A 26,627-nucleotide genomic window follows, 5' to 3' on the forward strand; every position below is an offset into this window, starting at 1 on the left:
CCAGCGAATAGTAACGAGAATATTTAAAGGGACTCGAAAACCAGTTTTCTATCCCAAGTGTTCGATGACACTGCTGTGTGATCTTGGATAAGTTAGTCCAAGGCGCTGGATAAATTCCCGCGCTGGGGCCACCCGGTGGCTCCGCAGATGGCCGATGGATCAGTGTCTAACACCTGTCCTGGCCACTACGCCACATCCCTTGGCCGGCACCTTTTCCGCGTCGGTCCTGGGCGCCGCCCATGACCCTTGGCGGAGAGCCCGGGACGCCCCCGCGCGCTCCCTGGTCCGGGCTCCCTCCTCCCCCCGCCCTCTCCCCCGGCCGCGCCGCGCGCGCGCGCACACACAAGGGGGGGGTGCAGCCCGCACGCTGCGGCGGGAGCTGCGCAGCTCGACTGGCGCGGAAGGTGCACGCGGGCCGGGTGTCGTCGCCAGCGTCTCCGAGGTGGGCAGCCCCGCCGGCTCGCTCCCGGCTCCCGGAGCAGCTCCCCGACGCGCCCACAGGCCTAGGCCCGGCACTCACCAAGGCTCCGCCCCCCGCCGCGGCTTTGCTGCAGCCACAGCCCGCGGGGCGTCGCGCGCAGCCGAGAGGGGCAAACCCGCGGCCCCTTGCGAGCTGCCCCGGGGCGGGCTCAAGGCCCTCACCTCCGCCGCGGACGGCTGCTTACGTCAGGGAGGCGAAACCCTGAAGGAGAGGAGGAAAAAGAAAAAGGCACGAGGGCGGAAGGGGAAAAACTTTTATTTATTTTTTTCTCGTCAGACGCTGAAGGGAGGGAAGGAGCCCGCGCGACCCCAGCAGGCCGTGCGGCGCGCCGGAGCCCGGGCTCCCCGCGGAGGCTCGACGGGGCGCCCAGCATGTGGGACCCGCAGGAGTTTGAGCGCCACTGGAAAGCCGAGTTCCCAGGGCAGGAGGCACCGGTCATGACGCTGGAGTCGGTGCTGGACATGGAGCGGGAGCTGGAGCGCTGCAAACTCAACCTGAAGCAGTTGCAACAGGTGTTGGCGGAAGAGAAGTTCAAAGTCTCCTACCTGCAGGCGGCCCTGGCTGGGGAAAAGCTGGACCCAACCGGCGGCCGCCTGGCGGGCGGAGACGGCGACTGCCGGGGCGCCGGGGCCCAGGAGCCGGAGCCCGCGGGGCGGGAGCGGGAGCCGTGCAAGGAGGAGAGCGCAGCGGGGCGCGGCGGGGACCCCGATAAGGGTCGGGACCAAGAGGTGTCGGCCAAGGCCGAGCCTCCCTCCAACGTGTGCCTGGACCTTCCCACGTGGCCCCCGGTGGCGGAGGGAGGGGGCGCGGTGCGCAGCCTGACCGCCGCCATCCACCAGCAACTGGTGCAGCCTCGCCTCCTGTTCAGGCCGCGAGACGACTGTGTGCTCCCCGACCACGATGGTACGGTTGCCAACGCACCCGGAGAGGAGAGGTCCTCGGGGACCCGGGCGGGGCGGGGCTCGGAGGACAGCGAGCCGGACGCGTCGGGCGCTGACGATGGAGGAGACAGCAGTGACCACGACTTCGAGATGGTGGATTTGAATGAGAAATTTGTCCTCGGTCACTTGCTCGTGGCCCCCTATCGGTTTGGAACCCGCGATGAGGCCGAGAAGCCCGCGAGGGCTTCCAGCCCTCATCGCTGGTTGCATCTGATCCCCGGGGGACGGAGGCAGCAGCGCCGGAGAGATCTGGAGGTGGAGGCCAAGGACAGTCGGGCTTCCCTTCTGGTGGAGGATGAGGCCCCCAAACGCGGGGCCCGCGAGCACCTCACCCATTGGGGGCGCAAGAGGTTCCTGCGGGTGCCGGAGCGGGACTCCCCCAGTCACAGCTCTCCGGAGAGAGGCAGCGATTGCAGCCACAACAGCTCAGACCACGAGGAAGGCTTCTCTGCAGGTAGGCACACCCCTCTCTAGACCTCTTACCCCCCACCCCCGCACATCATCCCTCCCCTCCAGACCTTGAGGGTCCTCTGGTTTAACCTTGGGCACCTGGGAATAAGGTGGAGGCCGGGGAATAAATTTTATCTCTTTATTTTAAAGCCACTTGTGGAACTTAAAAACAAGCTATAGTGCAAAATGAATTTGGGGGTGGGGCGAGTTTATAAACAGAATGGTCATGGCAGGAGTCAGACCCAGGAAAGGACTCTTTTCCTTCAAGCCTCAGCCTTCCTTCTCCATCGGGACATTACCGCCACCATCCCTACTTCCAGGCCACCTTTCACAGGTCCCCCACATTCCTTTGCAGCACCTTTATGATATCCCTCTGCACAAACTCCAGTGCTTCCCCACCCTGACCGCCCCCATCCCCCGGTTTTTTGGTGTGAAAGCAAACTTATCTCACATCTTCTCTGGCTTTCATGTTAAGCTGGGGTCAAATTAACTCCAAGGAGGGTGCATGACACTCACCACTCCTTTTGTTGACTTCCCCTTCCTAAAAGGATGCCCTGGCTCTGTCAGCTTCCTAGGAGCCTGAGAGATTGAGAGGAGTGGGAAGGCTTAGAGTCATTTTTCAGCTGGCTTGGTGCCCAGCAAGCCTGTCTTCAGCGAGTGCCATCACTTGATAAAGGAGGAATCTGAAGCCTGGGGAAATTAACTGGTTGAGCAAATGACCTGAAACCTTCATGAGGGCCTCTGTTCCATTGCCTCCGCTTGTGTCTGCTCTCCTCTCTGAGGACAGGGCCTACGCTTAATCAAAGGTGTTTGAATCTCCTTGTGGTGGTCTGCACAGTGCTCAGTAAATATTGTCTGAATAAGTGCATGTGTGTGCATTGGACTGATTGGTTACCAGGCTTTTCATGGGTCAGAGAGTGAAAATGGAGTAAGGAGGAAAGGTTAAATGGGGTTGTGGGGTGGGAAAGGATGCTAGGGACTCTCAGCATCCTCTCAGCCATGAGGAAAACATACATTGGTGTCAAGTTGGGTTGAGCTCCACCAGGAACTTAAGACGCTTTCTCACTCAGAGATGGATTAAAAAAAATAGAGACTTCACAGATGCTGGGATTGTTCCAAAATCTCCATTATTAGATCTTATCTGGGCAAGTTTGCATTTGAATGAAAAACTGTCCACTATGCTAAAAGCACATTTGGAAAGTCCATCAAGTCATCTGTTTTGTTCAATTATACTTATTCATTAGCCAAGATTGGCTGCTTTTCCCATAGGTAATGCTTTTGCCACCCTTGCTAGTAACATTTTTTTTATGTCCCTCATTAACTTAAAGCAAGCATCTGAAGACTTCATTCTAGCACCAAATTCCAAATGCTCTCAATGGAGGCTACCCAAGTGGCCCCCACTTGCTTCAGAGCTGGCTTCTATCCCATTCCCCTAGACACCCACATCAATCACTCTGTTAGGTGTTCTCAACACATTGTATTTTTCTCCCATGAGTGATTCTTAATTCTATGTGGTCTCCTCTCTAGCACTTGATGCAAATTAGAAAGCTGTATGGACTCTTGGCTAACAAATTGCTGAAGATTCCATTCTGGGTAGACCAATGACAGAAGATTCTTCTTCCTCTAGAGTAAAAGACTCCAGCCAGTGCACATGCCTGGCACTTGTGGCTTTGGATGATTATACCAGGGCTGAATTTCAAACCCCATTCTGCGCCCCCTCTTCAGGACAAGTTTTGAGTAAGAGCTATGCACAGGGACGCATCAAGGCCCCCACCTCCTCCTTTGGAAACCTCCTCCTTGAGGAAGTGAATAGATGCACATGTGCATGCACATGTGCACACATACATGCATACTCATACACATGTCTAGAAGAAGGAACCTTCAAATGTATAGGGAGGCAATAGGGTGAAGGACAGAGGGATTACACTGTGTGTGGCAGCTCACTGGAGTCTGTGCTGTAAGGAAAGCATTGTGAGGCCTTTGTTGGCCACCCTTGCTTGGTATTTCCTGCCTCATTTTCCTCCATAGCACTCATTCAGTTACGTGCCTCATACCAGTAATCCTACCTACTCAGAGGCTGAGATCAGAGAATTGTGATTTGGAGTCAGACAGAGCAGAGAAGTCCAAGAGACTCATATTTTCAATTAATAAGCAAAAAGCCAGAAGTGGAGGTATGGTCCAAGTAATAGAGCAGCGCCATCTATAAGCAAGAAAGCCAAGCAAGAGTATGAGGCCCTGAGTTCAAGCCCTAGTACTGGGGAGGGAGGAAGGGTGAGGGCAAGTTTCAAGGGCCCAGTGGTGGCTTACACCTATAATCCCAGCTACTATGGAAGTGGAGATCAGAAGAACTGTGATACCAGGCCAGGCCAGGCAAAAAGTTAACAAAACCCCATCTTAACCAAGTTGAATGTAATGTTCATGCCTGTCAGCCAACTATGTGGGAGGTGTAAACAGGAGGACTGAGGTCCAGGCTGGGCCCTACTTGAAAAATAAAGAAAAGAAAACCACACAAGAAAACCCCCAAACCCCAAGACAACAACAACAACAACAAACAAGTAAAAAGAAAGGAAGAGTTCAAAGCTAGCCTGGATTACATAATGAGTTACAGTCCAAAAAGTACACAATCAACCCATACACTCTGAATCACAATTTTGTGTGTCCTTGGAAATAAATTGTTTGACTTTTCTATAGCTTATTTCCCACATCTGTAAAGTGGGCTGATAAACACAACCCATACTGTAGATATGGGCTTTATACAGGTTCTGGCACACAGGAAGCAGCTGAAAGAGTTAACTTACCATGGCTATAGGCTGTTTTTCTTGGTATCACCTCTCAAAAGTTTCTTGCTTCCAGGCTATTCTGAATCAGAGGCAGTTTGGATATCTATAACAGATTTGTTGTTGTCCAGCTTAATTGTCTCTTTCTAGAAACTTCCAGGCAACGGGCAGGACCTAGTGCAGAGTGGGAATTTGGTTCATGAAACTCTTTTAAGTTGGATCTGGGGGCTAGGAAGATGGCTCAGTGGTAGAGTATTTGCCTTGCATGCATGAGGCCCCTAGTTTGATTCCTTAGCACTACATAAGCAGAAAGAAAAAAAAAAGCCAGAAGTGGAGCTGTGGCTCAAGTGGTAGAGCGCTAACCTTGAGCTGAAGAGCTGAGGGACAGTGCCCAGGCCTAGAGTTCAGGCCCCAGGACAGAGCCAAAAAAAAAAGTTGAACCTGGTCCATATGCTTTCCCTCTCGCCACCAGTGATCATACCCTGTATCTGTATCTGCAGAACTTGACTGAAGGGCAGGTTTTATGGAGGTACTGGGGTTTTAACTTAGGGTTTCTAGCTTGCTAGGCTGGTTCTCTATTACTTGAGCTATGCCCTCCAGCCTTGTTGCTTGCTGATTGTTTTTGAGATATGTGTACTTGCTTCCTGCCTGAGTGATTGCCTGGCTGAGATCTCCCTACTTTAGAATTCCCTTGTAGCTAGGATTATAGATATGCACTAGCTTATCCAGCTTCCTTCTGTGGAGTCTTGTAAACTTTTTGACTAGGGCTGCCCTGGAAACTTCAATCCTCTCAATGTCAGCCTCCTACATGGCTCAGCCTGATAGGCATACATCACTGTACCTAACTGGGTTGAGAAGGGGGTCTTGAGAATTTTTCTCCCTAGGCTGGCCTTGAACCATGATCTTCCCAATTGCAACCTCCCAAGTAGCTAGGATTATATGAACCACAGATGCTCTACTGAAGGGCAGATTCTACTGGGTAGTAATTGGCTTTGCATCCTTCTCTGTGTTTCCATGAAAAAGTCCTTTGAACTCTCATATAAGAAGGCAAAAGTGTTTTCTTGGAGAAGGACTATTTTCTCTCAAATCTCTAAACCAAGACACCTTTGGAATTTCTTTCTACATATGATAGCAAAATCAAAGTTTAAATAAATTAGAATGCTAGTTCACTGAGCCTACTCTTTAAGCATCTTTAGGGCCTGGTTAGGATTGGGGCATGACAGTGGTGGTGTGAATGGGAGACAGTGGCTGAGCCAGAATGGCCATGCTGAGTCTTGTGTACTGTGAAGTCAGACGTGTGTCTGTGTCCTGGTGGACAAGCCCTCAGCTTTTGCATGTCTCCATCTCTGGCTCTCAAGCAGTAATAACAGGAATCCCTACTGAGGGTTTGTGTTTGCCAGCTTCTGCCTGAGCACCTCCCTATTCATTCATGTCATACAACAGCTTCGTGAGGGGCTGGGAAGGTGTGGCTCAGTGGTAGAGCACTTGCCTTGCATGCCAGAGGCCCTGGGTTCGATTCCTCAGCACCACATAAGCAAAAAGAAAAAAGCTGGAAGTGGCGCTGTGGCTCAAGTGGTAGAGCGCTAGCCTTGAGCTGGAGAGCTTAGGGACAGCGCCCAGGCCCAGAGTTGAGGCCCCACGACCAGACCCAAAAAAAACCAACCAAACAAAAAACCAACAACAACAGCTTCATGAGACAGTACTACTATTATTTCCATTTTATACATGAGACTCCTGAGGTCTGCAGAGCTTAAGTGACCTGTCCCAAAGTCATCCAGCACTTTTTGAACCGAAAGTCCAGGCTTTTAAACAGATGCTAAGCTGTGTAGCCACAAGTATTAGTAACCTACCCCTCATGATAATTATGAGGTTTAAATGCAAGGAAATATTTGTTTTCTTATTTATGTAGTTATTTTTTTTGGGGGGGGGTCCAGTCGTGGGGCCTGAACTCTGGGCCTGGGCACTGTCCCTCAGCTCTTCAGCTCAAGGCTAGCGCTCTACCACTTGAGCCATAGCGCCACTTCCGGCTTTTTTCTTTTTTTGCTTATGTGGTGCTGAGGAATCGAACCCAGGGCCTCAGGCATGCAAGGCAAGCGCTCTACCACTGAGCCACCTTCCCAGCCCCAATGAGCACATTTCTTATCAAGCATTGTAGCCTCCTCCTTTGTTTCCCCTCCCCATCCCTTCGCATCCTCCCCACCCTCCCCACCACCAAAGTTGTAAAGTATGTTTTTCGACATAACCACGTAACGACATCTCATTGTTGAAATGGGTCCCCCTGTATCCCTGTTTTAACGATTTGTTTTTTCCCTTCCCCTCCACATATACCAACATCATATATAGTGAAAGCAGGGGTTATACCATGGGGGAGGGACATACAATAGCTTTGTGTTTTTTTTTTTAAATATTTTTTATTATCTTCAAGTAGTTGTACAAAGGGGTTGCCATTAAAGCAATTTATGAATACATCTTGATCAATGTCACCCCTCCCTCAGCTGTTTTGCTCAAGGCTGGTGCTCTGCCACTTGAGCCACAGCACCACTTCTGGTGTTTTTTGATGGTTCATTGGAGACAAGAATTTCACAGATTTTCCTATCTAGGCTGGCTTTGAATTGTGATCCTCAAATCTCAGCCTCCTGAGTAGCTAGGATTACAGGTGTGAACCACTGGTGCCAGCTTGCAAGATTGTATTTAAAGCAGTGCATCTAGCTTGTAGAAATCACAGAGCACATACCTTTGTGTGCATTATTAGAGTCTTCTGTGTCACTGAAGTTCCCAGCAAACCCCTGACAGTCTGTTGCCAGAATCAACTATTGGAGCTGCTCCTCACCAGTGGACGTCCTAGGTGTCCACCTGCTGAGCTTCAGTTTCCTCTCCCATGCCTGTGGCTGAGCATCTTAGGCACACAGCATGGCCACATGTGAGAGTCTTGGTATTTCCTTTTGCATGTTGTTATGCTTCTATGCTACCCCTGATGTAGGAGTTGAGTGACAGATCATTCTCAGCAGTTATGCATCCCTTTTGCAGCTTGCATGTCTGTATTCTTATAGACCAAGTCACAGGCTCTCCTTTATAACAAAGGCCCAGCAGTGGTTTTTCAGGGCCCAGCGTCCTATTGAGTGGCATAAAGTATTCATCTGATGTTCTGGTTTCAATTTAAACGACAAAGTAAATATCATTAATATTTTAAATGGGTGGCATTTTCTCCTTGCATTACACTTGGCTCCATGGAGACAAGTGCTCACTATTTTTGTCAGCCCTTGGAACTCATTCATCTGTCCATTCATCCATCTGTTTGTTCCACTCAGCAAGTGTTTACTGAGGTCTTGCTTCATTCTGGGATGAGATTGCCCATGTTGGTGGCCCAATTTTGTAGTTTTCCCTGGCTTTTTGGTTAATGGGTTGAAAATTTACGTTTCTAGATAATAAACCATTTTCTGATGGAGTATGGTTAAATACTGGAGAAGGAATGTTTAAAGTCTCAGAGACATCCGGCAGCCTAGAACTGGATTCTTAGAGTTGATGTACTTCTGCCTGTCTTCAAACAAAATCAAGATGGGGCTTAGAAGCCAGATCTAGGCTCTCTTCACCATGTCCTGCAGTCTGCATTGTTCCTCTGTGTGGGGTGTGTGTGTGTGTAATGGTACTAGGGCTTGAACTTAGGGCCTTTTTTGTTCATGGGTGACATTCTACCACTTGAGCTATGCCTCTAATTCTGGCTTTTTCTGATTATAGATGAGTTCCTTAGATTTGTCTGCCTGGACTGGCTTCTAACCTCAATCCTAATATCTCACCTCTTGAGTAGCTAGGAATATAGGCATGAGTCACCATTGCTTATCTTTTTCCTGGAGTTTTAAGCAGAGAACACTAAACCATCAGTGCTAGCAAAGTTCTGGTTATAGAGCAGCAGATAGTCTCTTAGCTTCATAGCCACCTTGGCAGCTGCCTTGATATAAATGCTGAATCCCATTTCACAGGAGAAGGTACTGAGGCGCTGAGGGAGAAAGAAACTTGCCAAAGTCCCACAGCTAGCATGGGATAGACTCAGAATTGGAACTCAAGTCAGTCCACAAGCTGACCTGTAACACTGTCTTAAGCCAGCTGCACAGTACCAGATTTCTCCACTTTGGGAGGTCTGCCATTATACTGCCAAAATGCTAATGGAGATAGTTTACTTTTTAATCTTCATGAGAAATGCATTTCCTACGAGGTGCTCAAATTACCTAGAGCTCATTTGTAACCTGATGGATTTTTTTTCCTCTTCCCGTCAGGGACTAATGAGATTTTGCTCTAGGAAGAATTCCTTGTGTTTGGTGGAAATGTCTGAATAAGTTAATTCAAAGTATTGAATTTCTAGCCTTAGCTGTGATAAAGTAATTTTTTTCTGGTCCCTGTTGTGGAGCGGTATTAAAAAACGATTTGAAGTCAGGCATGATGGTGCATGCCTGTAATCTTAGTACTTGGGAGGCCGAAGCAGGTGGATCACAAATTCCAGGCCTACAGAGTGAGATGCTGTCTTTTTTCTTTTTTCCTGGTTAATTGAAGATTAGAGTCTCAGGGGTTTTTCTGCCTAGGCTGCCTGCCATCCCAACTATAAAGAAGACATAGATAGGAAGACTGTTCCAAGGTCAACCCTAAGTAAACAGTCTAAGATTTTATCTGAAAAGTAACATAAAACAAAACAACAAAAGTACAGGAAGAAAGCACAAGAATGAGTGGCAGCTCCTGGTATGCCTTTTAGGGCACATTTTTAGAAAACTCCCTTTATATTTCTTAATCACCTCTAGCTACAGGGAAGGCTAGGAAATATATTTTATCTGGGCATATAGCCACCTCAAGTAAAATAGGCCCTCTGTTACAAGGAAAAATGGAAGAATTGACAGGGAGGAGGCAACTAGCAGTCTCTGGCACAAGCCTTTTCCAGCTACTCCATCCCATCTTGTGGTTCTTAGAGTGAGCCTCACACTGTACAATTATCATATTATTGTGTCATCTATTAATTCATTGACCCAGTGGACAAGTAACAAGAGAACCATTGCTCTGTGCAAGGCACAATGCCTTTTACACATTGACTGGGAAGCACTGCTCTCAAGCTAAGAGGTTAGCTGCCTCTTTAAGAGCAGGGACTATGGTTTGTGCTTGGTTTTCTCTCACAGGGCTGATCATATGGCAGGCACTTGGTAAGTACCTTGTCCTTTTAGAATAGTCACAAATGAGAGGCTCGGTGAAAGAAACAACCTCCCAAGCCAGGCGTTGGTGACTTACACCTGTAGCTACTCAGAAGGTCAAGATCTAAGGCTGGAGGTATGAAGCCAGCCCTGGTAGAAAAGTCTGTGAGACTCTTACTTCTAATCAACCACCAATAGCTGGAGTAGAGCTGTGGCTCAAGTGGTAGAGTGCTAGCCTGAGTGAAAAAGCTTTGGGACAGTGCCTACACTCTGAGTCTAAGACCAGGACCAACACACACACACACACACACACACACACACACACACACACCACACACACACACACACACACACACACCCTCACTGCCTTGGACCAACACACACACACACACACACACACACCCTCACTGCCTTGGACCAACACACACACACACACACACACACACACACACCCTCACTCCCTTCGACCAACACACACACACACACACACACACACACACACACACCCTCACTGCCTTGGACCAACACACACACACACACACACACACACCCTCACTGCCTTAGACCAACACACACACACACACACACACACACCCTCACTGCCTTGGACCAACACACACACACACACACACACACACACACACACCCTCACTGCCTTGGATACTATGCTACAAAATTTGGATTATAAAAATTGTTTTGGGTTCATTCTAGTTTTGAGGACCCCATAGAAAAGAGGGTGAGGCATGAGTCATCTCTAAACATCAGGGCTACATTATATTCAGAAGGATTTGTCCAGGTGTCAGGGCTGATTTGGCTGCTCTGGATACTGGCCTCTGTTTGTAGAATAAACTGGAATTACAAGCAGAAGTCTGTGTGCCCACCTGGCTTCCTCTACCAGCACTTCATGTGACTACTCTCCCATGTAGCTGCAGAGGTCTGCAGTCTTTCTGCAGCAAGTGACACCTTCTATTCTGTTCTGTCTTTTTGTCTGATCCTTGCTGTAGTCTCCCCGAGACAAGACTATCTGAAGGGAGGTTGCTGGGAGCTCATGTCATATCTTGCAGCTGCTGAGCTAAGGATCATTTAAAAAAGTGTATTGATCCCCAGGAGGGAAGGAACTAGAATATATTTAGCACATACCATCTGCAAAGGCACTGTGTGGTGTGCCTTACCTGCTCTCACAGCTGCAAGTCAGAACAGTCTCCTGAAGGATGCTCCACCATTCTCATATTGCAAATGAGAAAACTGAGGCTTGAGTAGTCAAAGATTGCTTAGTGTTAAGCCATAGGATTCTTTGTTCCTCTTTTTTTCCCCTAGTACTGGGGCCTGTGTACTGTCCCTTAGGTTTTTTGCTCAAGGCTGGCACTCTTGGAAGTAGCACTGTAGCTCATGTGGTAGAGCACTAGCCTAAAGCACAGGGAGGCTCAGGGACAGAACTCAGGCCCTGAGTTCCCAGGTTGGGAAATAAAAAAGAAAGAAAGGAAAAAAAAAGGTAAACCTAAAAGGCTGGCATTCTTATCTCTTGAGCCACAGCTCCACTTCCAGCTTTGTGATGATTAATTGAAGATAAGAGTCTCACTGATTTACCACATACACCCCCCCCTCCATCGTTGGGTTGGCTTCAAACATTGATCTTCAAGTCTCAGCCTCCTGAGTAGCTAGAATTATAAGTGTGAGCTACCAGCACCCAGCTAAAATGATTTAAAAAATTTTTTTTGTTGGTCATAGGGCTTGAACTCTGGTCCTGGGCACTGTCCCTGAGCGCTTCAGCTCAAGGCAACCATCACTTCTGGTTTTCTGGTGGTTTATTGGAGATAAGAGTCTCATGGATTTTCCTGCCTGGACTGGCTTTGAACTGTGATCCTCAGGTCTCAGCCTCCTGAGTAGCTAGGATTACAGGTGTGAGCCACCGGTGCCTGGCCTAAAATGATTTTTATAGTAACAATTCAGATATAAAATTTATCTCTTTAAAGCATTCAGCCATAGTTTAAAAAAATGTCAGGTAATGAGTACATTTCTTTTTGGACAATGTCACCCTTTTCCTCACTCTCACTTTTTAGTGCATTTTATTTATTTATTTATTTATTTTTTAAATTTTTGGGTCTGGTCGTGGGGCCTCACCTCTGGGCCTGGGCTCTGTCCTTCAGCGCTTCAGCTCAAGGCTAGCACTCTGCCACTTGAGCCACAGTGCCACTTCCGGCTTTTTTCTTTTTGCTTATGTGGTGCCGAGGAATCGAACCCAAGGCCTCAGGCATGCAAGGTCAGCGCTCTACCACTGAGCCACCTTCCCAGCCCAAGTTTTTAGCGCATTTTAAAAGTGCCATTGGTCTTTTCATTTACTTTCCTGTCACATGTTGATCCTGGGTCCCTTTGAACTGGAGTCTATGGGGTTACTTTAATTCCTCTGCACCCCACCCCACTCTGTGCTTGCTGGATTTGAAGCAGGAATTTACAGTGTGTTAAACTTGAGGCCTCTCCCATAAGCACCTGTTCTTCATGCCCTAGGCTGTGGGGTGTGGTTGGCACGGTGACAGGGGACCTCATTCTGATCCATATTTTCCTTGTTTTGTAGCCTTACAATGTCCTTGTGCTTGGCACATGGGAAGTGTGCAGTAAATATTTCTGAGTATCTAGGTGTTTCTTAACTCTGGTTCAACCATGACAGTAACCAATTGTTTTGCCTCTAGCTTTTACTCTAGCCTTGCATTATGTTTTTCCATGAAAGCCAAATGATTATGCTAACCTCAAGTCAAATTTTGCACCTCTGCTTGCATTCTTCAATAGTTCTGTCACCTACAGAGTAAAATCGAGCCCCTTAGATGCAAATGTACAAGATCATCTGTGAACTGTGGTGTCCTCATCTTGCCCTCCCCTAACCCACACACCATGCCCTTCATGCACCAGCAATCACTGAAGTGCTTGTTGCTTCCAAATGCACTGTGCACACCCATTCCTCTCCACGTTTCTTCCCTAGGATGCCCTCTTCACATTGCATATGACAACTTCCTATCCATCCTTCAGGTTTGGGCCATGCTTCCTCCTGTGAAGCCTTCCCTGATTCCTTCAGGTAGATATGGAACTGACTCCAGTTAAGACTGAACTTGGCTGCAAATAACAGAAAACTCTCTTCTAGAATGCAATATTATAGAATACTATAATCCCACAATGGGTAGGATCGGCAGAATAGTGGTCCCAAAGAGGCCCATATCCTCATCCCTGGAACCTGTGAGAGTGTTATCCTACATAGCAAAGGGCTTTTGCAGACAAGGTCCAATTAAGGTCTTTAACTGGGAGACATTTTTTCTGGATTATCTGGGTGGGCCCAATGATCTGGTTGTTTTTGTTTATATGTGATACTACCAGGGCTTGAACTCAGGACCTCTCTTTCCCTCTCTCTCCCTCCCCCATTCTCTCAGCTTTGTCACTCATGACTGGTGCTCTACCACTTGAGCCAAACCTTCAGCCTGGTATTTTGCTGGCTAATTGGAGATGGCTAGCTTTTGATGAAAGGCTGTGAATAAGCTCTTGCAGATTTATCTGCCTTAGCTGATCTTCTCATCTCAATTTCTGTAGCTAAGATCATGGGCATGAGCCACCAGCACCTGACCGAGTCAATTTTTTTAATGTAGGCATTTCACAATACCAGCATATCACATTTATTGAATAAATAAAAGAATACTTGTACATTTCAAGTGAGGATTTTGTGGGATTTGGAATACCTGACTGTTGGAAACTCTAAGCATTTAAAGATATTTCCCTTTCTTTTTTCTTTTGGTCCGGTCGTGGGGCCTGAACTCTGGGCCTGGGCACTGTCCCTCAGCTCTTCAGCTCAAGGCTGGCGCTCTACCACTTGAGCCACAGAGCCACTTTCAGCTTTTTGCTTATGTGGTGCTGAGGAATTGAACCCATGGTCTCAAGCATGTAAGGCAAGCGCTCTACCTGAGCCACCTTCCCAGCCCCATCTTTTTTCTTTTTCTTTCTTTCTTCTTTTTTTTTTTTTTTTGTCAGTCGTGGGCCTTGAACTCTGGGCCTGAGTGCTGTCCCTCAGCTCTTCAGCTCAAGGCTAGCGCTCTACCACTTGAGCTACAGCATCACTTCTGATTTTCTGGTGGTTTATTGGAGATAAGAGTTTCATGGAGTTTCCTACCTGGGCTGACTTTGAATGGTGATCCTCAGATCTCAGCCTCCTGAGTAGCTAGGATTACAGGTGTGAGCCACTGGCGCCCCGCATATTTCCCTTTCTTTACTTCCCCTTTCTCTGTATCATTATCTTTGTCTCCATCTCCTTTCTCCTCCTCATTTTTGGATTAGTAGGAACAATCTGTAAGAAGCATTCTAGAGCAGGGATTCTCAAGAGGTAGGCTGGGCTTTTTTTCCCTGAAGTCTTTCACAAGTGTCTCCTGTCCTTAGGGCTTTGATATGCTTTTTGGCTTGGCTGTCATGTCTGTCTACACCCTAGTTGAGAATCCATGCCATTTTGTGAACCTCTTCCTAATCGGAATGTGCTATTTCCTAAAAGTGGGAAATGCAGGAAAGGCTAATACTTCAAATAACCCTCCTCAAAGAATGGAGACCTACCTCAGTCATTAGGATGGTCCATTAAATATTTTGATTCCCTTGCAATCTGCTGGGACCATCCATCTACATCTGGACAGAATGTAAATGGCACAACTTCTAATGCAGGGCAGTCTCTTTGGAACTCTTTTCCTTCCCTTACTTCAGGGCAAAATGTCCCAGATGATGGCTGTTCTGTCATCCAGGGTCCTAGAGTGAGAGCTGAGCTCCAAATCAACCTTCAGTGCATATGGAATGTTAGTGAGAAGTAAATCATTGTTATATTAAGCCTCTGTAATGTTTGGTGCTATTTGTCACTGCAGCATATTTGTCACTGCAGCATTACCTAGTACATCCTGACTGATACAGATATCTGACTTACATTCGTACAGAAAAACAATTCTTCTGAATGTCAGAAGGTTTTCTTCAAAACCTCTGCTTTGCCTTCTCACTAAGGGCAAATGATAACCATAGCTGTTTTATATATATTTATGAGAAGTGAATGTTAAAAAAAAAAAAAGTGTTGCCGGGTGCCGGTGGCTCATGCCTGTAATCCTAGCTACTCAAGAGGCTGAGATCTGAGGATCATGGCTCAAAGCTAGCCCAGGCAGTAGAGTGTGAGAAACTCTTATCTCCAATAAACCCTCAGAAAACCGGAAGTGGCGCTGTTGCTCAAGTGGTAGAGTGCTAGCCTTGAGCTAAATAGCTAAGGAACAGCACCAAGGCCCAGAGTTCAAGCTCCATGACCGACCAAAAAAAAAAGTGTTAAAAATAGCCAAATTGTTACACTATTCCTCCTCCTCATTCTCTTTCTCCTCCTCTTCCTCCTCCACAGTCTCCTCCTATTCCTTTTCCTTCTCTTCCCTCTCTTTTTGAAAAAAAAATCTTGCTGTTTTGTCCAGGCTGGGCTCAGATGATCTCTAGACTGGGACTTGTTTCATTAGTGATTTACTATGAGAAATTATGACTCAATAGCATATTATACTGAGGGCTAAGATATTTCCTACAAAGGGTACAGAGAAAAAGTAGCAGGAGGAAGGAGGTCTGGCACAGGTTTCAGTGTCCTTCATCTGTGGCCATATAGAAGTTCCCTCCCTCTCTCTCACCCTCTGTCCCTTCTTCCCTCCCTCTCTCCCTCCCTCCCTGTCTCTCTCCCCCCTCATTCTCTTTCTTCCCACTCCTCCCTTTCTCCATCTCTCTCTTCCTCTTTCCTCTGACTGTCTCATCTCTTTGTCTCCTCTCTCCATTCTTCTCCTCTCCCCCCCTCCCCATCTCAGTTAACTTCAGAGGCATACAGAATATCTCTACTGAGAGAAATTTATTTGAGTCGCAAAATCTGAGACTTTTTTGTGGGCAGGGGAGAAGGGCTGGTCACAAAAGTGTATCCTGCCATTCAACCAGCAGCCCTGTCAACAAAAAATAAGGAGCCAAATCATGAAATGAAACCAGGTGTACATCATCATTTTTGAGAGTTGTTGAAAGGAAGATGACAAGTCATTATTGTTAAGTCCATGGCTCTAGGTGCAAAATCATTAACTCATAAGCACTGGAAAGGACACTAGAATGTAAAACCATGGAAACCTGCCTTGTGCACGATGTCAATGATCTAATAGAGTATTAAGTTTACTCATGGGGGTTGGAAGCCCTAAGTCTCCAATTGTTCAGTTATCTGAGAAACACAATTTCCTTGAGTATCTTACACATTTGTAAGTAGGTGAGACTTGGGAAATATAATGTTGTTTTCAAGGTCCTTGTTGGTTAATTCAGTTTCAGGAGCCATCTTGGCAATCTATTTAGCACTTACACCATTATTTCTAGTCATAAAATATAGACTTGTAAACAAAAGTTTACAAACTATCAGTTTGTAATTTGGAGATAGCTGACTATAATGATATCATTTTTTCCATATTGAGTGTTTAGGAAAATATTTTACGCACATTTCCTTTTTGTGTTGTTTCTCATTATGACAAATATTGCACATTTACTTATTTCCCCAGTCAAAGTTCTTTGAGATGCTTCTGATAAGCTTGGCCAAGTAGAGAATGGAGTCATCAGACCCCACCTATCCTTCAAATGGCCCCTCAGGTAGCTAGGTTTTTGTTTTGTTTTCAGTCACTCATGGGGCCTGAACCCTGGGCCTGGGTGCTATCCCTCAGCTCTTTAGCTCAAGGCTAGTGCTCTACCACTTGAGCCACAGTGCCACTTCCAGCTTTTTCTTTTCTTTTCGTCAGTAGTGGAGCTTGAACTCTGGGCCTGGGTGTGTCCCTGTGTTCTTCAGCTCAAAGCAAGCTCTCTACCACTTGAGCCACAGTGCTACTTCTGGTTTTCTGAGTGATTTATTGAAGATAAGAGTCTCATGGACGTTCCTGCCCAGGCTGGCTTTGAACTGAGATCCTCAGATCTCAGCCTCCTGAGTAGCTAGGATTATAGGTGTGATCCACCGGTGCCCTGCTAGCTTCTGGCCTTTTCTGCATGTGGTGCTGAGGAATCAAACCCAGGGCCTCATGTATGCAAGGCAAGCACTCTACCACTGAGCCACCTTTGCAGTCCCAGTAGCTAGGTTTTAAAATGCCTGTTAAACTTTCTAATTGCTTTCTCAACCGTGGCCCTGTTTATGTGGTGGGCATTGGGCCTTGACACTAATAATGGGGTTCTGCTGAAGTGTTTCTACAGCAAGTGCAGGACCACAGTCTCACAGGTGTGTTCATAGGTATGTTCTACATGTTGAAACTGTACCTGCTACCTTCACAACTAGTGTGAGCAGAGAGGTACTTTTACTTAATCAGCGCAATCCCATGAGACTAAATATGGTTATTCCTAAATCCAGAGATGTGAAGTCATAGCTCATAAAGGAGAGAGGTAAGATTTGAACTCTGCTCTTTCTGGGGCCAAAGTTAGTTTTGACCCTCACCACCTCCCCACTAACTCTTAATCTCTTTAGGCTATAGCCTCTCTGATCAGACTAGATGATTTTTTTCTTTTCTTTTCTTTTTTTTATCGGTCGTGGGGCCTGAACTCTGGGCCTGGGTGATGTCTCTCAGTTCTTCAGCTCAAGGCAAGTGCTCTACCATTGAGCCACAGTGCCATTTCCGGCTTTTTCTGCTTATGTGGTGCTGAGGAATTGAACCCAGAGCCTCATGCATGCAAGGAAATCACCCTACCTTCCCAGCCTTGACTAGATGACTTTCTAGGCCTAAATTTTATGGACCACTCACGACTCTGCACCAAGTCAGGTTTAAAGTCTGGTTTTATAAAAGTCTGAGGTATAGCCAGGCTTTTGGCCATTTGTGATTTGTGCTTTTAACTAAATGATTTCACTTCTCTTACACTTTGTTTCTATGCAGGATGATTATGCCTCACTTGGTGCTGCAAAGATTAAACGAAACAATTACAGGAAGCAGATGGCACAGGGTCTGGGGTATATAGTCAGCTGTGTATGACTATAAATAGCCATTGGTATAACAGTCAAGATAGTGCTGTCTGGGACCATTTAGGTTGGGTTCAAATCTGAGTTCTGCTTCTTAACATCTAGGTGAACTTGAGTAAGTGAGGTAGTCCATTTGTGCCTCAGTTTCTATTTCAACAGACTGGGGATGGTGCTAATATGATATTAGTGCCTCATTGAGTGAAAAATAAATGAATACAATCAATACACCTTTGAACAGCACCTGGCACATAGTGAACCCTTAGTGCATGTTGGTTAATCTTAACACTGTCATCACTAGTTTGGTTGTGCGCATTACTGAATAGACTACAAGGGCAAAAAAAACAAAAACAAAAATCCCAAACCAAAAAACCCCAACATTATTGTCCTCATCTTACTATCTGGTTATACCCTTAATTGAAATCCGAGGCTCCTGGAAATCCTGCAGTTTGAATAATCCAAGAGCTGGAGCCATTGGCGCATCCAATTACAGATGCCTCACAGCTGTGGCTAGAGAGGAAGGTGAGACCTTAGCACTGTCTAGCTGGGCTGTGCTTCTATTCTAGACAAAGTCCTACTTTGTATGCAGCAGTCTTATCTTCGTTTGGCTGCATAATTGCTCCTTTTTGTCTTGTTTTAAAGCATCTTGAGGAATCTGGAGCCCCCTCCTGCTGACAGCAGTGAAAGCCACAGTCTCTAATGAGCCTCGCTGACACTCTTATGGCCCCATGAAGGCAGCCAGGCAGGGAGCAGGCACACAGGCCTGGCATGCATCCATGGGCTCTCTTTGAATACAGGCTATCATGCTAAACTTTATGATGGGACTCCCCCAGGATCCCAGGATTCCCCTATGTCTCTGATCCTTGATGCAGAAGGGCAGGTAGTTACTTCCTGAATGCTGGGCTCATTGGTAACCTTTGTGGACCAGCAGTGCTAAAACAGAAATTAATTATTCATGTTAGTGAACCCAAAGGAGCTGTATGTTGTTCACTGGGGGAACTCCTCTCTGGCCACCAGACTCAGAATCCCTTGGGGACAGTGGGCAGGCAGATGGCAGCTGCACTGAAAACAAGGGCCACATGTGGCCATTCCCAGGCTCAGGATAGTCTGCCGACATGCTTTGTTTGGGTTGCTGAGAATGAAAATAAGATTGAATCACTTTGAAACCTGCAGCTTTTTTCATAAAAATCTGCACTTCTTGCTTTTCCTGAGAGATGAGAAGGTAGACATTCCCTGAAGGAGATGACTCCTTCAGAATGAGTAGGAATTTGCTGATTGTCAGCCTTCTACCTCACCCTGTATCTCCTGACATTGAGTATAGAGAAGGCCACAAGCAGAACAGGACTCCAGCCAGAGACGGCCTGGTTTTATGTCCTCTGCTGCTGGCCCTTTTCCCAGCTGTGTGGCCTCAGGCAAATTACCTAAGCCTTATGAGAATCAGTCTTCTTCCTCAATGTGAGCTTCCATGAAGTAGCTTCCAAATTCATGAGAACTAAGCTCTCAGCCTACACATTGTAAGTGCTTTTTGGGTGTCAGTATCTACCAGTATTATACTACTTGCCTGGTCTCCATAGGCATCTGTAATTGCAATCAGAGTTTCCCATAGAAGAAGAAAAATCTTTCATAATTCATCTGAACTCACTAATAAGCCTTTTCTTCCTCCCCTCCCCTATCCTAGCACTTTGTAAGTTATATTAGGATAGTGCTAGCCATGGTAACAAATTTGCTCAAACATGCCAGTGGTGGAACTTATGCTTTTTTCTGATTCATACAACAGTGGAGGATGGTACTACAATGGGAAGATTTGTTCCCCATGGTTACTCAGCACTCTTGTGGATTTTCACTCCTCCAGGTCCTGGTGGTTTTCAGCTTTCAAAGAATACTAGGGGAGCAAGAGAGATATACTACTGGTTCTTGACCAAGTGGTCAAGTGGTACCCATTTCTTCTGTCATGTTCCATTGGCAAGAACTGGGCATATATCCTTTCTAAGATGTAGTGTAGCCCCCAGCTGGGGCAGCTACTCCCCAGTAACTCAGCTCTGCTCTGGGTACTTGAGCACAAATTAGATTCAGTCATTTGAATTTTTTACTTGGAGAGAAATACAATGTAGCTGTTGTGCATATACACATTGAGCTAGCTTCCAAACTAGAGGAAAACATTTGTAACCACAATTTTTATTAGCTCTACATTATTTGTATAAGACAGAAACAATGTATCACATCAACCTCCCTCTATTTCTTAAAACAATTTCAACAGGTTTTTTTTTTCTTTCTTTTTTTTTTTGTCAGTCATGGGGCCTGAACTCTGGGCCTGGGCAGTGTCCCTGCGCTCTTCAGCTCAAGGCTAGCACTCTACCACTTGAGCCACAGCGCCACTTCCAGCTTTTTTTTTCTGCTTATGTGGTACTGAGGAATCGAACCCAAGGCAAGCACTCTACCACTGAGCAACCTTCCCAGCCCTGTTCTATTTTTATATATTCAAATAAACAATACAGACCATATTCATCCTCATTCACCTTTCTTGTTAGCCCTCCTGCTGGTGCTTACTCCCCTATCGAAGCCTTATAACCACAATTTTCATATCCACATTTTCTGAGACAAGGTCACGTTATATAGCCCAGGCCAGCCTCAAATTCACAGCCTTGCTCAGGCTGGCCTCAAAATTGTAGTTCTCCTACCTCAGCTTCCCAAGTACTGGAATTACAGGCATGTGCCACTATGTTCAGCCTATATCCAAATCTTTTTTATTTTTTTCCTAGTGCTGATCAAACTTGGGGCTTCTTACATGTTAGACAAGTGTTCTACCACTGAGATACATTCCTGGCTCCACAAATCTTAAATCCAGTTTTCTTTTAAATTGCTGTTGCATTATAAACATTAGCATTTGGCTTTGTTAAGGCAGGTGACTTCATTTGTGAAGGAGTACCTTATATATTTTGCCTAAGTTCATCATCAGGGTAGAGGTTACTCCTGAAAGGAGTAGAAAGGAAGGGAGAAAGAGAGAAAGGAAGGAAAAAATATACCAATAAAATATAATGCTATCATAGACTCCTAAAACTGGGGAATACCAAAGATAATTTTTTATTTTAAGTTAAAGAGATTCCTTAATTGCTTTCTAGGTATAAGGTGGAGCATCTCACATCTCTTTAAGATAGACACCATGTCTTAAGACTGCCTTGTGTTGATCCATTTTGGTTTTGATAGTACTGGAATATGAATTCAAGGCCGCACACTTGGTAGGCAGGCACTCTACTGCTGATCCACATCTCCAGCCCAAGCCACAGAGATTGTATGTGGCCTCTGAAGTTATGAGATCACAAAGGGTTAAGACAGTATCTTAGCTACAGTTTGCAGTGTCTGAGAGGCTTGCAAAGAGGAACTTAGGCAACCTTAGTTCAGACTAATAACTGCGTAGTCACCTAAAGCAAGGTGACTAAACATCTTCCTGCTTTTCAGTTGCCCTTAGTTAGCTATTCAGGTTCCAAATCGACTGATGGCTTTTTCTTCTCCCTAACTCCCTGTGACTAGGGAAATGATTTGCAGCACAGTCATTGAAGGAAACTATAGAACATGAGATTTCCCATCTTACCACCTTCCTGCCAGACCTGACTCCTACCCTGAGCATGTTACAAGACCAAGAGGTTTTTAGAAATTGAGAACTGGAAATAATCACTCTCTCCCTCACTTTCTGGGCTGCAGCTTGTTTGGTAACTGTGTGTGTGTGTGTGTGTTGTGTGTGTGGTGTGTGTGTGTGTGTGTGTGTTGATACCCAGGCTTTGTGTGTGTGTGTTGTGTGTGTGGTGTGTGTGTGTGTGTGTGTGTTGATACCCAGGCTTGAACTCAGGGCCTGGGCAGTATTCTTCAGGAGTTTTGCTCAAGGCCGATGCTCTACCACTTGAGCCACAGCTTTACTTTCAGTTTTTTGGTGTTTAATTGGAGATAAGAGTCTGAAGGACTTTCTGCTTAGGCTGGCTTCAAATCAAGATCCTCAGATATCAGTCTCCTTAGTAGTTAGGGTTGTAGGTTTGGTACTACTTATTGAAGGAGAAAGCTGTGTGCTTCTTATGCTCAGATGAGTGGACTCTGATCAGTAAATCTATCCAAATATTTGATTCCTTTGTTGTTCGGGGAAAGGGCAAAAAATTTTCTTTCTTAAGCCCAAACTGCCAATTCAGATATGTTTTTTGTTTTGTTTTTTACTATCTTAGTACCTCTCTTTGTATCTCAGTTTAACATTCTGCCTCTTAATACACACTTCCTAATTTTTATTTTTCAGAACTGGGGATTGAACTCAGAGCCTTGTACTTATTGTAAGGGAGATGTTCTACCACTTGAGCCATGTCCCCAGCCTCATTAATATGGCAATTTAGTTGTTAGCCCTACTGCATTAGACTTGCTTGAAGGCAGATGCAGGCTCATGGTAGTAAAGGGTACAGACTCCAGAACTGGAATTACTTGGGTTTGGAGCTTAGTCTGCCCTTTACTAGCTGTGAGGATTTACAGTTTATTCTTCCTTTCTGTGCCTGGTTTTCTTATCCATGTGGTAAATGTGTTAGTAGCTCCTATTTCCTAGGATGTGGTGAAAATGAAACCCATGTACACACCCAGCATAACACAGTGCCTGATATACTGTGAACCATCAATAAATACCTCAAGCTACTCACCCTTTTTTTTCCTAGTGTCTGCTATAACACTTTATGCCTCTTATCAGCTTGATAAATGCCAGCTAATCTGAAGGAAAGATAGAAGAAATTACTAAATTATTATTCTGCCACTGTTGAAGTAATCTAGATAAAGAACTGACTGCAAGTCAGAATCCTCTACAGGAACATTATAAAAAGGCAGATTCATGGGATGGTGTGGTAGCTCCAGTGGTAGAATATCTGCCTAGCAAGACATTCTGAGTTCAAATCTTAGTACCACCAAAAAAAGTAGGGGGAGTAAAGTCTTCAAGTTGCTTTCAAACTTAAGATATTTCAAGGCAGGTGCTGGTGACTCATGTCTGCAATCCTAGCTACTCATGAGGCTGAGATCTGAGGATCTGTGAGCCCTTAGCTCTAATGAGTGAGCCCCTTATCTCCAATTAATCACCAAAATGCTGAAAGTGGGGCTGTTGCTCGAGTGGTAGAGCATTGGCCTATACTGAAAAAGCTAAGGGACAGCCAGGCCCTGAGTTCAAGCCTTATTTCTGCCCTTTCCCCCCAAAAGGAAGGTGTTTCTTAGCAAAATTGAGGAGGGAGAAGTCCTTTGAGTTTCTGTGTGAGTAGATATGGGATATTTATTCAGACAGCTGATAAAATAATACATGTATGTTTGGAGCCAACAAATAGAGAGGAGAAGGAGTCTACAATGACCTTTGGTTTGCAATCAAGCACTAGAAGAGCCCAATACTGAGTAGCACAGGATGATGGCCTAGAGAAGTCCTCTCAGATCTGCTGTTTCCTAACACTTGGCTGAGTAGGATTTGCGTCATGCAGGTGACCTTTGCCCTGCCCCTGAATCGTCATCGTGGTGGTCTACAGTAGGCGTCACCTTCTGGATATGGATGCTCACTCACATTTTCTCCTCTTTCTGAGCTCCAGGGAAGGAGAGCCCTGAGGTGGGGTCAAAGCTTTCTGTCCAGGTGACAAGCTACAGCCCTGGAGTCCTGACACCTCCCTGCCGGAAATCCATTGCTTTCCACCTCTGTTTCTTCCCTCTCTCAAAGAAAGCAGCCTTTATTAACTTAGATATAGGTGGCATGGGAAATGGTGTCTTTAGGGGTAGAGATCATTATGGAGTTAAGAAGACAGCTCTGGTGTGGTTTGTTAAGTAGTCATTCATTCCTATTGGACACTGATAAGTGGAACTTTTCCTGGTACATTATTAAACATATACTGGGGTCTGGGAATGTGGCTTAGTGGTAGAGTGCTTACCTAGCGTGTATGAGGCCTTGGGTTCATTTCCTCAGTACCACATAAAAATTAACTAAGGAGAATAGAGGGGTGTGTGTGTGTGTGTGTGTGTGTGTGTGTGTGTGTGTGTGTGTGTCACTTCTAGAGGTTGAACTCAGGGCCTGGGCATTGTCCCTAAACTTTTTTGCTGAAAGCTGGTGCTCTACCAGTTGACCCATACTTACACTTCTGGACTTTTGGTGGTTAGTTGGAGATAAGAGTCTCATGAACTTTCCTGTCTAGGCTGGCTTTGAACCATGATCCTCAGATTGCAGCCTCCTGGATAGCTGATTACATTGGCACCTAGCTTGAGGATAGAGTTCTTATAACCTCCAGACACGAAAATAGCTTTACTGCAATTCTCAATGTTTATGGAGTAACCAAATTGGAAGGTTAAAAGAGAAGCATGTAGAAAAATAAAACATTACCCATTTGAAAGCAGCTCCATACAATAAAACATTGTATGTCTGATTTTATGATCTATGAGCAATTACCATAAACTGTGCCTCTACATAAGAGAAAGAGATATAGATACCCTTGACCCAAATTGACTTCTGAATTGTGCCAAGCAATACTACAGGAAAGAGCTAAACATTCTGCATTGAGGAACCTTTAGAACCAACCTACTAAGCAGGCATTTACTGTGTAAGTGTAGACAAGAGAGACTTAAGCTAAGAAGTTGCCGTCTGTTGTGGCTGTTGTTGCTGAGGATTGCACTCAGGGCCTCACTTTTGCTAGGCAAATGCCCTGCCATTTGAGACATGCCCCTAGTCCTTGTTTTGCTTTAGATAGGTCCTCTCCTTTTTGCTGCATCCAGCCTCAGATCTACCTCTACTTCCTAAGCATTGAGATTATTGGCATGCACCACTATCCTAACCCAAGGTAGTTTCTTTATATGCAACCACTGCTGTTCAACTTCTGAACAGCAACCAACATATCTTTGCTGGCTTAAAAGTAGGTAGGTAAGTGGCTGTTTCACTTTCTTGAGTCTCATCCTTTAGTATTTTTCTATATTTCTTTACTCCAGTGCCCACATGCCTGCCTGCAGGAAGCCCATCAGCTTCCTTCTGAAGCTTCATACAGTGTCAGATAAGACACCATGGTCAGTGTTTTGGACTCCCAGGTTGGCAAGAATTCTAGGTCAGTGGCAGCCAGTGTGCCTCCTGGCCACAGGTGTGGCTCTGAGACTGGCTCCTTATCCATCAGCCAGTGACTCTGACGTGGAGGTGAGAGCCCAGGTCTAGGCTGCCATGGTTCCTGGAGAGAGGATGTGATAGGCAGCTCTCAGTGCTAAGGTTTAAGGTGGCTCCTGATACCCAGTTCTTTTAATATACAGACAGGGCTGCCTCTGGGGTATCAGCCTGGCCCCGAAGTCCTTGCAGGACAACTTCTAGCATCTGCTACTACTCCTTGCCATCCCCAGGAGTTCATCCGGGGATCTGGCAATCTGTCACTGTCTCTGTCTCTCTTCTTCCTTTTTTTTTTTTACTCCTGTACAGGACTTGAACTCCTTCTGTACCAGAGCTGTGCATTCTCACTCAGCTTTCGTGCTTATGGTTAATGTTTTGTTACTTATCACTTAAACACCTCCAGTCCAGCAAAATGATGGACTGGAGATGTAGTTTTGAAGATTTTTCTGCCTGGGCTGGCTTTGAACCTTGATCCTCCAGGTCTCAGCCTCCTAAGTAGCTAGAATTACAGATGTGAGCCACCACCACCCAGCTCAGCTTCTCTTTGTGTGTGTGTTGGGGGCGGGGGGCCAAGGGGAGTCATAGGGCTTGAACTTTGGGTCTGGGCGCTGTCCCTCAGCTCTTCAGCTCAAGGCTAGCACTCTACTACTTGAGAAGGCTAGCACTCTACTACTTGAGCCACAGCACCACTTCCAGCTTTTTTCTGCTTATGTGATGCTGAAGAATTGTACCCAGGGCAAACACTCTACCACTGAGCCACCTTCCCAGCCCCTCAGCTTCTCTTTTTAAACACTTGGATATGTGGAGTTCTGGTTCTGCTCATACTCTTTCCTAGACAGTAGCAGGAGGCACACTGTGATATATAAAAGTGGTCCTAAAGTGATTAACCCTCTTAGAATGGCTGTCTAAAGAACTATAAAGTCAGAAGGTCAGTGATTCCAGAGGTGCCCCCCCCATGTTCCTTGCTAGAGAAAAGACAATTGGGACAAAGGGAGTTCCTAATATGTAACTTGGATTTTTGCAATCTGAAAGAAGATTACAGTGAAAAGCCATGTATGATACATAAGCCACAGGTACCTATATGAATATTTCTCTAGAGGATATCTAGACATGCAGTCACAAAGTTGAGAAATACATGTATTTAAAATCCTGATACTGTCAAATTGTCTTGTCAAAAGGTTGGTCAGTTTATATTCTCATCATGCTTTTTCAGCAATGCTGGGATTTTGTTGTTATTTTTGACTCTGTGTGTGTGTGTGTGTGTGTGTGTGTGTGTTTGCATGCGCATGCCTGCACACGTGCATGAGCTGGCCCTAAGACGAATTCAGGGCCTGGTTGCTTTTCTTGACTTTTTTTGTTGTTGTTTTGTTTTGTTTTTTACTCAGGGCTCATGCTATACCACTTGAGCCACAGCTCCATGTCTCGCTTTTAATGATGCTTAATTGGAGGTAAGACTCTCACAGACTTTCCTGCCTGGGCTGGCTTTAAACCTTGATCCTCACATCTCAGCCTCCTAAGTAGCTAGGATTACAGGCATGAGCCACTGGTACCTAGCTTTCTTGTTTTTATTTCTATTTTCCAGTAATATTGTTTTCTGTTCTTTTTTGGGGGGGGTCCGGTTGTGGGGCCTGAACTCTGGGCCTAGGCGCTGTCCCTCAGCTCTTCAGCTCAAGGCTAGCACTCTACCACTTGAGCCACAGTGCCACTTC

General features: G+C 45.9%; 1 protein-coding gene across 1 annotated transcript in view; it reads left to right on the forward strand.

Moving 5' to 3' along the window:
- Window positions 1–1,408: 1,408 nt before the first annotated feature.
- Window positions 1,409–26,627, forward strand: part of Abr (active BCR-related) — a 218,730-nt gene continuing 193,511 nt past the window's right edge. Inside the window, exon 1 of the mRNA XM_013016535.1 lies at window positions 1,409–1,876. Within this exon, the coding sequence (XP_012871989.1) occupies window positions 1,513–1,876 (364 nt within the window). The 5' untranslated portion in view covers window positions 1,409–1,512. The remainder of the gene's footprint in view (window positions 1,877–26,627) is intronic.

The sequence above is a fragment of the Dipodomys ordii genome, unplaced genomic scaffold (assembly GCF_000151885.1).
Source record: "Dipodomys ordii isolate 6190 unplaced genomic scaffold, Dord_2.0 Scaffold31, whole genome shotgun sequence".
Taxonomy (NCBI): domain Eukaryota; kingdom Metazoa; phylum Chordata; class Mammalia; order Rodentia; family Heteromyidae; genus Dipodomys; species Dipodomys ordii.